At 38.5% G+C, this 13,002-nt stretch overlaps 1 protein-coding gene across 13 annotated transcripts in view; it reads right to left on the minus strand.

Annotated features, from left to right (window-relative positions):
• Positions 1-13,002, minus strand: part of MEF2C (myocyte enhancer factor 2C) — a 169,697-nt gene that overhangs the window by 91,295 nt on the left and 65,400 nt on the right. For 9 of the 13 annotated variants that reach the window (XM_033163904.1, XM_033163903.1, XM_033163900.1 and 6 more), the window contains one exon: positions 2,772-2,968. In XM_033163904.1, the coding sequence (XP_033019795.1) occupies positions 2,772-2,825 (54 nt within the window). In that variant the 5' untranslated portion in view covers positions 2,826-2,968. Of the gene's footprint in view, positions 1-2,771; positions 2,969-4,898; positions 5,176-13,002 lie in introns of those variants that run through there. The other 4 variants (XM_033163892.1, XM_033163896.1, XM_033163897.1 and 1 more) reach the window with 3 other exon arrangements.

The raw sequence follows: 13,002 nt of genomic DNA on the forward strand, positions 1-13,002 counted from the left end.
TGGAAAGTGACCATGACTTTGAAAATCCTTAGCTTTGAATGAATAATGTCTTCTGTATATTCTTCTCACAGTAAGTGGAGGGTGACATAGATCAGATGTAGAGCATCTGTTTTGCACGCAGAAGGCCCCAGATTCAGTTCCTAGCATCTCCAGATATGACTGGGAATGTCCCCTCTCTGAAAACCTGCCATTCAGTTAGGTGGGTGAATTTGGTACGAGGACGCTTCCTATGTTGAGGATGTAGCCATTTCCCCTTCCCCTTACTCTTGCAATCCTATCCAGTGCTCTTCTTCCGTAAAGAATGTGAAACTTTCCCTTATAGTTCTCAAAGAGTAAGCTTATATTCTAGTTCATTTCAAGACTTCTAACTGTATCTTACTGACTACAGTCTACAGACCAAGCATGTAGATCCTGAAACTGTACAATCTAAAATGACCAACTGTGGGTTTGATCCTGAGGAAGTTAGTTAAAATTAAACAAGCTAGTCATGACTAAAGGCTCATCCATCGGTCTGAGAGGTTTTCCACTTGCCCTGTGCTTTCTAGGCACAAGTCAGAAGGATTCTCTATTTGCCCCACCGCTTTCCTCAGGAAAACCAGCTCTTTACCGCTGAAACGGGGCAAATGTCAGTTCATAGAAAACCTAATTGACGTTTGCTCAGATTCAGAGGCAAATAGCATGCTTCCCCAGGAAAAAGTGGCAGGGCAAGCGAAAGTGTGGAAAAGCCCTTAGCCCCAATGGGACTTTATAATGGGACTAAAGGGTGGACTAAAGGGTGGTTAACTTAGCCTTGGAAAGCCAATTCCATAAACAGAAATCATGCTCAAACCAATCGATTCAATATGAATCAGTTAAATATTCCCCACTGAAATCAATCATTGTGCTAAACCTTGGTGGAAAGGTGATTAACAGACCCATGGACCTCAATATTCTGGTAAGTAAGAGCTTTCTATTTCTTGATGAAGTAACACTTGAATAAAACGATAACTTCCGAACTATTGTCCATATCTTAAATAGACAGTTAAAATTAAAACAAGCTTCTTTTTGGCAAATATTAATCCCCTCAACAATTAAATTAAATTAATTTAGGCATTTTTATTTTTATTTTTATTTTTACACAAACTGGCAATATGCTCATGGGCAAAACAACTGATGTCCAAATGCTTAATGCTGCTCACTATTCCATTCTTAATTTAAATTCTAAGCTATAAACAATTAAAGCAAATATGGTGGTTTGGTATTGACAGAATTATTGCTTTCTGGCTTGGCCCAGGGCAACAAGTAACCTACAGGGAAAACTCAGAGTGCATCAATCATAAATATTATCATTCTTTGCTTTATTTGAAACTTGATTTTCTGCCATGAAGAGGGCAAGTTATGCCTGCACTGCAGCGTTTTAAATTTCATACAAGGCTTGCTTGAAAATTAGAACAATAAATTATTTCTGTGTTGGGTTCTTTCTACAAGGGGCACGTGGCTCATCAGCTAGTGGAGGGCCATGCACACAAGCTGGCTTCCAGATAAACAAGTTGCCCTTGTTGGATTGAAATCTAAGAACACAACAAGGTGAAACATGCAAGGAGCCCCAGCACAGATAGCTGGGACGTGGGACTCTACACACGGCTTCCAGTGAGAACTCTCCATACAGAGCTCAGCACACAGCTGGCACAGACTGGATGTGCATCGAAATGTACATAGAAATCAGCACTATGCAGAGCAGATGGGAGTATGTCTTCTCATCAGTTTTATAATAAAAAGGGGAATGTGCATCCCTTGAGGATAATTCATGTAGCTATTACCTGCCTGTTGCTGGTAGTCAGCAACACCTTGTTACCCACAGCTTTCTCTGGATCAGAGCCTTTTAAAGCCTTAACAGTAAAGTATGAGTGTGTTTGACAGCTACATCTGCACTATAAAATAATGGTTTAACATGCAGTTATCATGACCGATCCTATAATATTGTGGGAAGGTTTGGATAGAGTAAAAATAATTATAACACACATGCACAAACCACTTCTTGAATAGGTAAGAAGCTACAATGTTATTTGCTTATTTGCTTGTCTCACTTCTTCTTCTTCTTGATGTTGTTGTTGTTATTTCTGTACTTTCTTGCTCTGTACATTGGATTGTCTAAGCAAACACCTTTCTACTATAAGGTTGACTCTGGTTTAAAATGGAAGTAACAAACTTTTCTTAAAGTCTTAATTCAATTTTATGGTTGCCATATAGGTGTCAGATTTATTGGTAGTTTTCAGGACTGCATGGTATTCTGCCTGAAAATTTTATGATTAAAAACCCTAGTCCATGACAAATTTTTGACGGGGGGATACAAAGAAAAATAATAACATTTGCTTGATCAGGCCCACAACATACCACCTTGAGCTTTTCTGGTTTATAAAATAAATATTGACATTGCAATTGGCAACAGTCTCAATCTAAGCAAAGTTAGTTTTGGAATTATAGTAGTTTGCAATTGATAAAAAGGAGCTGATCCTACACAACAATTCAGGTGTCACAGCGATATATCCTCAGCAGAAGGATCTTGTATTATATTAAACCTAGAGAGTGTTTTTTAAAGTGTATAACATGCAACAATATGCATAAAAATATTGAAGCTTTGCAGACAATAGCATGTGAATATTACAGTAAAGTCAGATATATGATGCAGATGTGATGTTTTTGAGCCCTTTAAAAAATTAACCCCAAAGCACAGATCTGACTTATGCCATGATGTGACTGTCAAGTGCAAAGAGGATTATTTTGCAACCTACCTGCCTGTTACGTTCATCCATAATCCTTGTGATCTGAATCTTTTTTCTCCCCATAGTCCCCGTTTTTCTTCTCTCGTTCGTTCCTACACTCGTGTATTTTCTTCTTCTCTTTCCTTCCTCTTTCCTGTTTCCTCAAACCAAGAATCCTTCTTCAGCACTTACACGATTCAATTCACAGACCCCTGCATCCGTTCCTGCTAAGTACACAAAAGAAATGAAGTGTTAGGCAGTTATTTGGACATAATCTTTATAGAATGATGCTACTATGATATCTTACCAACTGACTTAAGTGTGGTTTTGTATGCAGAACTGCTAAATAAGTAATAAAGTCAGAAACGATTAGGCATTATTATTAGTAATTGCACTAAACTGGATTTTTGTTTTGTTTTGTAGCTATGGCACCTCAATCCTACAGACAGTTATTCAGAAGTAAGAGATGCTCTTTCAGTGGGGAACATACATCTTAGGCTCTGGATATAAGCGCTGAAGAAAGCTTTTAAGACATCACTAAAACAATTAAAGTGCATGCACTCATACTTCTCATACATGCAAATTTTCTCTGTTCTGTAAGACTTCCTTGGAAATATGAAAAATTAGCTAAATCAGGGAGTTAATGAACCTTTCCATACCTGTGCAAGCTAAGTAATCAAGCTAATTCACTTTTGAAGGCAAACAGAAGAGGTGATAATGTTTCTTATTATGCAAACTAGGCTAGACCATTATTAAAGTACTATTTGATATATGAGTAATGTCAGCCAAATCTAAATCCTTTAACCTTATATTCCATGACTGCGGATGAAATAGTTCAAGAGAAAAATACCCCTTTAGCTCTATCATATTGAAAAGTGAGCTTTTTTTAACAGACGAAATATATTTGTATATATTCCCACCTACAATAAGTGTAATAATTGATGCAGTTGTTAATATAATCCACGCATCTACCATTCCTTCACACATAAGGGCAAAAAACTAATCACATCATAAAGAGTCATAACTGCAAAAGAAAGCTCATAAACACATGACGATGTGTTCCTAACATTCTTCCACAAAAACAATATAAACCAGAGAATTCATTCAAAACTGTTGCAAAACATTACATAAAAGGCAAATCAAAAGCTGAAAAAATAAGCAAAAGGTCACAAGCGTATATGGCAGTTGTGTGGATAAAATCAAATATCTCCCTGTAGCACATTGTAAACATTAATGTTTATTATGTATGTCTAAACTCACCCAAGTGTAACTCCCATTTAACTCAATAGGACTCACTACTGAGTAGACACACATAGGCTAAAATACAAATTTTAGCACACATAGAAAGAAATTGAAAATTGCATTTATATTTATTAGTGCCTAAGTTTTTTCCCCACACCATTGTGTTCCAATAAAATGATTTCTTAATTCACAAGAATGTTAAAATATGACTGTGCAATCTGAACTTTCCTTGTTAACTGTAGGCTGGCTTTCCTATAGCCAATCTGTTAAATTATCCCCCAAAGGTATGTAACTCTATTCTGAAGCTCTGGCCTGAAAATTCAGATTGAAAAAAGCTTATCTTTACTCAAATTTTCAGTTTTGTGCTCATTTTGTTTCCGTCAGTTTATTTTACAGCTATTCTGTGTTCTGGGCTCTTAAGAGGAAAAAAAAATTAGAAGGCTATTACTCAGTCACAAACTCCAAATTTTATACACCATAAGTTAGTTTTTACACTGCACCACCAAGTCTTAAGGAATTCTGTGCTGGCATCATTACTTTACAGCATAGCAGAGAAACAAAACTATCAACTCACATCATTTCTGCAGTTTTAGGCATTTAAAATAGTTAATGAACTCACTTTTATGCAGTCTGAGTTGACACAACAACTCTACCTGCTTTCATTACTCTTGAAACACAGAAAGAGTGCATACGCTCAATTGCAGTAGGTTCTTTTTCTTTTTTAAAAAAGTACTTTACCGGTAAATACAATCTAAGCACATTTCGGAAAAGCTGCATTCTCTGACATTTGCTGGTGACTAGGAAAATAAGTTCATTTTGAATGTTTTTCAACTTCTCTCAGCTGGACTGCTTCCTTGGGAGTTTGTCTCTAGCCCCCCCCCCCCGCATCTCCCCAACCCCAATAGTCAGGCTTACCTCTGATATAAAAAACCAGGTAATTCCCATGTACGTGCAGGAAGTCTAACAGGCTTTCTCCACAACAGTAAGCCAATAGACTAATCCACAGCAAATGCATATGGAACAATTTCCCTTCCTTTCATTCACGTGGAGCCCGAGGCACTATCGGCTTACAGTCCTATGCCTGCCTAAGCTGTCGCTTTGTTGAGGGTGGAAGGTCAGAGTGGACAGATTAGAGAAGTGGTGACACGGGGTTAGCCAAGAGGAGCACTGCTTTACGGATCGAGCTGCTGAAGCCGAATGAGAAAGAGGAGGGGGGGCGGGGGAGAGATCACAAAATGCTGACACTCTCGTCTGTTAGGACAAGGATGCAGAGCCCCTGGTGAAGTAACAACATGGTGAGTCCCTCCCACACAACTAGCAGTTCCACATTTCATACTGAGCTTTCAGAAGAAGAAGAAGAAGAAGAAGAAGAAGAAGAAGAAGAAGAAGAAGAAGAAGAAGATTATAAACAGCCCGGTGTCAGGAACGTTAAGCATTCCGCAACTACATAAAAATATTTTTCAAATAGTTCCACAAACACTTCTTGGACTCAGCAGACGTAAATCTAGGGCAAGCCCACAGGGTACACCGAAAGAACTCCAAATGTACATCATTGTAACGTACGAGATGAATTTGAATCATTGTTCCCATTCGCAGCAACAATCTGTTGACAAGTGGTGAGGCGGGAGATTGAGGTGGGGAAAAGAAGCCTGCATGGCTTAAAAAGGAAGCATTGAGTCCAATTATTATGTTGTTGTTTCTCATATATATATATATAGGCTGAGGAACAAGAAACAATGTGTCAACTGTTTTAATCCATATATACATGCTTATGCGTGTATGTAAGCCCACCGCACACAGAAATAGTGCAGTTCTATAGCTAGGGAAGTTGCAGTCTGTTGCTACTGCATTAACTAAAAAATTGTTAGGATTCCCACACACACTATCCAGCTTAATGTCAAAACCATATTATTTTGTCTTTTTCACGATTTCTCTCTTTTATTAGCACCACACACAAACGCGCACGTGCATTCTTGCAAAACTGCATGAATAGAGGATCCATCTTATTTTATACATACGGGAAAGACTCCCAACCATATAGCAAAGTACATAGAAAAGTAATTAAAATACATCATGGGACGAACAAAAAAACCCCATAAATCTCCAATTATTTTAAAAGATCTGTGCCAAGAGTGAAGGAGATCCAGAATTCCTTACCCCCTGCCATTGGAACTTTGAAAAGACGCTTTGAGTTGCAAAGGGCATAATCTCAAGGTACGTACACTACAAGTGTTAGAAAAATTGCAGTGCTTTGTAAACCCTCAGACTGCATTTAAAAATAAAAAGTGCACTAGGCAAAACTAGCTATATGGCAAGTTAAAATTATTACAGAAGCCCTGTCAAAATAGTGTCCACATTAAATAAACCTTCCAGGCTAATGACAGAGTTATATGTAAACAAATGCATCTTTTAAAAAAAATGTCGATGTTTCATTATTCAGATATGAACATTCTTCAAAATCACAGCCTTCAGCATTCCCCCCCCCCCTTTTGAAAACCCAGATACTTTTGTAAGAATAAAATAAAATCAGACTGTTTACTAAAAAGAGGAACTTAAGTTTGGCGGGCTTCTGTTTGCTCTACGATTGCCAAAGGCACAGATAGTAGAGGGAAGAGTGATTTGAGTTCCAGTGGGCAGATGCAGCACTGCAGACGCCCATTCTTCACTCCCTCTCTCACACATTTCCCCCTTCTCTCTCCTTCTCCCTCCCTCCCGCTCAGTAACACAGAAGAATCTTGACAGAATAGCAGGAAACACGCACTGAGTGGTCAGGGAAGGAGATGATGTCAGCAACCACGAACAATAAAAGGTGTAAAGGTGCTTCCTTCCTTAAACTGTTCCAGAAGTGCAAAATGGGAACCAAAACTCTTTACTTCCTTCTGCGAACAGAACTTTCTGAATCTGCTTGGCTGCAAAGCACCCCAGACAGAGGTCCCTTTCAACAAGTCACCCAAGGGGCAAGAAGAAGAAGCAAAACAGAGGACTCTCAATACATCCAATTTATAAACAAGGTGGTAGCCAGAGGGAAAACTTATTTAATGGTGATGTAAGCTTTGTTAGAAAATGCAGAAAGTGTCCCATAAATAGCAGCCCCCCCCAATTTTGCATGGGCTTACATTCAAATGTAACGGTTATTACATTTGAAACAAAAACAAAAGAACCCTCAAGCTTGTGTCATGGGCAGAGATTGACAGCACAATCCCATAGATATGTCTACTCAGAAGTAATTCCCAATAGGACTTACTCCCAAGTAAGTGCGAATAGGACAGCAATCCTATGCCCAGGCCCCATTGACCTCAAGTAAACTTGCCTCTGAGTAAACATCTATCGGAATGCCCTACAAATAAAAATAAAAATCTTTTCTGTTTTCAAAGATGAACAAGGGGCTTTGCTTCTATTCCTTCAAAAAGCATAGCCTGTACATTTGACACTAAGAGAGAAAGCCCAACTGATGCCAGAAAGAGAGCAGCAATATGACAATGGGCACAGAAAAGTCTTGTTAATATTATACAAAGAAAGTTTCAACTGTTCTGCCTTATAGGTCATGGCGCAGCCCAACATTGAAGAACTGCAGATGCGGAACAGAGTGTTTGTATCTGGGTGCTGAGTATCCTAAATTCATGTTAATCTATGGTTTGATGCAGGCCATAACACATATTGTTACACATATAGTCTGCCCATCCTATACCTGTTGATTCTGAAATAAACCCCACAGTTTCCAATGCAACCTACTCCCTAGAAATAAGAATGTATAAGATCATGGCCTTCGCCTCAAAATAACACTTTGTGAGATACAGGTAAATCAGGCTGAACGAGACAGAGATTTGCTCAAAGCCACCAAGAGTTTTACACACAGCTAAGTAGGAATCTGAACCTGGAATACTTACATCCAGTCCAGCCAGCACCACCAATGAGAAATTATTATGGGACATGATCTGTATGCTGCTGTTGAATATATAGAGGCTGGCATGGGTCCGTACAGACGTTGCCAAATCCATTTCCCCTGGCACCAATCACACAAGGATATAACCAGAATCTGGCCCCTTTAAAACAACTTTTTCATTATACAGTTATACACTAGATGTCATTACTGCTGCACTAGATCTGTAACACACGAACAGCGTGCTCCACTATATGCAGTAATCTAATTTGGGCAGAAAGCCATTATTTTTAAAAGAAATAAAGTGAATCTGAGTCATCTGAAGATTTTAAACATCTGTCTCAAACATTCCAGTTCAGAAATTTAACATAACCTACATTTATGTGTTTTGATCTTATGACTGGTCTGCCACATTAAAAATATGTGCAAGGGATTTCATTCTAATCTGCTAAATTCATCTCAGGAGAGCATGCACTTCACAACAGGAAGTTTAGCACAAACACTGAAGTCATACAGAAGCTGTAACCTTGCCTACAAGCATAAACACGGTTTGGCCCAGACGATTTGCTGCTTGAGGCAAAAATAAAATAAAATAAAATAAATCAAGATACCTCCCTCCTCCCATTACAAGTACAAAAACTGATCAAAGTGGCAATAACTGAATTCTACTTCAAAGCTGATGATGAGACCGTGTCTTCCAGTGCTGCTGAAGGCAGCAGGCTATCTTAGAGAGTGCAGGACAAACCATGTGTCACAGGCACACAACATTGTTCTCCAACTGCTTCTGTTCACCACCCCACAATTTCAGCCAGCTGAGGCACCCACCTCTTGGCTAATGGTAGGGCCAGCCCTGAGTATAAACTACAAATTTGGGCGAGGCTTTGGTGGGCAAGTACTTATTTGATTTTATCTACAGCACCCAGTAACACTCTAAATATTAAATGATGAAGATGATTTCAACTTGTTATAAAGCTTTTGTGTGTGTTTGCTTTTATAGATTCTTCTATGGATTACAGATGAGATTTAGTACGTAGTAAAACTGTATTCCTTCTGACAAAGAACTATTTCATATTTCCATATCGCATTGCCAAAAGTCATCAATATATTCATTTATAGAAATTATTTTATAAACAAAATAGTATGTCTGATCATCAGTAAGGACAAACATTGCTCACTGATATAGGCTGCTAGCAAAAGAGAGATGGATTTGATTATGTCCAGAGTAATCAAAGCCTGACATTGCTCTAGATTTTCACAGCAGGCTTATCTTCCAGCGTTGTTCCTTGCATGGAGAAGCAATTGTAACAGAAAGGCTCCAAAATAAGAAGGAAAACGCTTATTCTAAACCGCCGCTGCTTTACGGGATATTTTTGGGAGAAGAAAAGGCTAAGGAGCAAACTCTACACAAATCTGGATTGGAGTCCCTAAGACGGTTGGATGGTTCCTTGTACACCTACAACAACTCCTTGTACACTTCCAACAACTCCTGCAGCCAAGCTGATGCCACACATATTGCTCAGCTTTCCTTTGGTCCACATTAGTGAGGCCGGGGGGGGGGGGTCGTCTTGCCATATGGGCAGCCCAGGACCTCCATACACACTGCCTAGACTTGTGTGCTCTGCAGAGGTCACTTCAATGCTGCAAATGCAGGCGTTTGACTTCACCCACAGAGGCAGACTCCATTGTCTCTCGAGACAGATATGAACAACCATGAAGAGACACTTATAGGAGTGTACATAGAAACAGGAGATATTTTGACATTGCCCATAACTGCAGATGGATGGACGTATAGTTTGGCAGGGTTTCTCCTTGAAGGTCAGTATCAATTTGACACAAAAATACAAATACACTTCATTTACATAGGTGAAATATTGCTGTCATGCTGATTTTTTTTTTTTTTTTAGCTTTTAGTAACCAAATACCCGTTCACTTAACAATCTCTGTTCCAGTGGGGGGAAAGACTTTCTTTTTCCACTTCAGGATTATTGTCAATAGTTTTCATTTTATTATTGTCATGAGTAAGCCGGAAAAAAGTAAACAAAATCAATTGGAAGGTACATTAGCTAATCTTTCTCGTGGCCTTCAATGTGCATTATGTTTTCTCAGAAATGCCTCTTTGTAACCTGTTAGTATACAGAGTGACAAAAGGTTATTAAAAGCTGCAACCTGTGAGAAAAATATATATATCACCATTCACTAACATGGACGGGAGCCACACCCAGTTGCAGTGGAATGCTTTCCAGTGTGAGAACTTTCGAGATCAAACAAAATTCTGCATCCATTTACGCCTACTTCTCTCTTCCCCCGTGGAGCAACACAGAGAATGAAATAGTAGAGGGTAGCAACTAAAGCTGCAATCCTAAACCTCCTAAGTGGGAGTACAGTTGTACCTTGGTTCTGAAATGCCTTGCGACTCAAATGTTTTGGCTCCTGAACGCCGCAAACCCAGAAGTGAGTGTTACAGTTTGCAAATGTTTTTTGGAAGCTGAATGTCCGACGCGGCTTCCACGGCTTCCGAATGAGTGCAGGAAGCTCCTGCAGCCAATCGAAAGCCACACCTTGGTTTTCAAATGTTTTTGGAAGTTGAATGGATTTCTGGAACAGACTCTGTTCGAGAACCAAGGTACGGCTGTATATTTTACTAAAATAAGAATGTAAAAGGATTGTTGCAGGAGCAGGTCAAAGATCTATCTAGTCCAGATTCTGTTTCCTACAGAAAGCCCCAAGGAAGGACATAAGGGAAATGGACCCAGATGTTTTTTTCACCCAGAACTCACTGGAACTCAGTTCTGGCACCTCTCAGATGGGTGCTGTTGCCATTATGAGAGAACAAGGGAGGTGTTCATGGTGAATTCTGGCACTGAGTTCTAGAAAAACAGCACTGAATGGCCCTCACTCCTTCATGTTCTCCAGCAGCTCATATTCACAGGCATTCTGCTGCTGTTTCTGGAAGCAGCCCATGGCCACTATGACTAGTAGCCACAGAGAGCTTTGTCTTCCATGTGCTTGTCTAATCCCCCAAGTGAAGCTTACTTCTGGATAAATTTGCATAGGAACTGCACCCTTCACAGACAATGCAGGGCAAAATGGGTATCATCTACATTTTTTGAGTATGGATCAGGTTGGCCATGCCCCACAGAACTTGGACTGCTGTTTACACCTGTGTTAATTCTTTTTGATGTAGCATTCACACAAACAATGTACATGTGAGCTCACACTATCCCCAGGTCTGACAGCTTCTACACTTAGAAGAGATGGAGTCCACCATAGTTTCTGTAGTTGAGAACAGTGAGTTTCCATAGCCCCAAGGTTAGAGGGACCAATGAAGGAATATAACAGGAAGACTTTCTATTGGCACAAATAGACTTTTATATATATATATATATATAATTTTTATTATTTTTGCACTAAAATACTACAATAATCCTTAACAAACATTTTCATATATTTTCCATTTGGCTACCAAGCCGTGACTTCCGTCAGTCCCTTCAAGTGGTTTTCTGATTTTTGACTTAGTATTATACTTCTTTAATCAACCATTGCTTACATTTTCAAAAAAGAATTTCCCTTACTTTACTATCCTACTTACAATAATAATTCTACACATTCACTACAAAACTTCTTGAAATCCTATTAACGTATTCAAATGTAAATTGTCTTTCAAATAGTTCGTAAACTTTAACCAGTCTTTGATGAATTTCTGGTCCCGCTGCTCTCGGATTCTTCCCGTTAATTTGTCCATTTCTGCGTATTCAGTCAATTTCACTGTCCATTCCTCTTTCGTCGGTAATTCTTCTTGTTTCCATTTTTGTGCTAGAAGAATTCTAGCTGCCGCCGTTGCGTATTGGAAAAGTCTAATATCCTTTTTTTCAATGTCTGTACCTACAATACCTAACAAAAATGCTTCAGGTTTCTTAACAAAATTATATCTCAACATTTTTCTTAACTCATGATATATCATATCCCAATACACTCTCACCTTTTTACATTCCCACATGTGAAAAAAGGTACCGACATTTTGTTTACATTTCCAACACTTATTGTCTGACTTATACATCTTAGCTAGTTTAACTGGGGTAATATGCCATCTATACATCATTTTCAATAAATTTTCTTTTATTGACGTACATGCCGTAAATTTCATTCCTTCCCTCCAGAGTTTTTCCCAGTCTTCTAGCATAATGTTGTGTCCAATATCTTTTGCCCACAAATAGACTAGTCATTATTAAGCACATCACATAGGTACGTATTTATAGAATGGACATTAGTATAAAAAGGTATAATATTTCATTCTGCTGTGGCCAGAAAACATAGAAAATGCCATCATGACAAAACATTGAATACTTCAATTTTTGCAATGCAATTCTATGCATATCTACTCAGCAAAAAAATCATATTTAGTAAAATGGGTTAATCTCAGGTAAGGTTGCAGTCAGCCCTATTTTACTTTGTGGTAAATGTGTGCTATAAATCATTAATTTCCAGAAAATCTCCAATAACTTTAACAGCATGTAAAAGTTAACATACATGCAAAACAATGGATCTAAGCAAGCAAAAAAATAAATAAATACAGAAATAAATGGCCTTGGAAGCTACTCTTGATATTAATAAATATTGATAAATAACATATACCAAACTGAAATAAAGGTATTTGATAATACTGTCATATATGGCCCATATATGGCTTATAGTAGATTCATCAATTGTCTGTATCTTTCCTCTTCCTTACAGCAGGCTAATCAACCTAATTAAAGCTTTGTTCATTTGAAACCTTGAATGACAATTTGCTTAACTCCATCCCACTGTGGTATTTTTATAAAGAGAATTAAATCTGATCTTCTGACAGCAATTATTAAATGATCCCAACTGGCCCCAATTAAGATTCATGGCTCACAGGGTCTTGAAATCCAATAAAGTGACGAATCCTCTCACTTGTACATCTCTCTTTACTTTGGTCTATTTTCTTAATGCCAATTAAGCTCCTCTGATCAAGTGCAATTGAAGGCTATTGTGAGTCCTAATTCATGATACAACGTATCAATTTGTAGCTCAGACATACCCAAGTAATGGACAAGGTCTTCTGCAAACATTCCCTCTGTTCTAATGAACCTATTATAATAAAGTGACTCTGTGTGTGTG

The sequence above is a fragment of the Lacerta agilis genome, chromosome 11 (genome assembly GCF_009819535.1).
Source record: "Lacerta agilis isolate rLacAgi1 chromosome 11, rLacAgi1.pri, whole genome shotgun sequence".
Classification (NCBI taxonomy): domain Eukaryota; kingdom Metazoa; phylum Chordata; class Lepidosauria; order Squamata; family Lacertidae; genus Lacerta; species Lacerta agilis.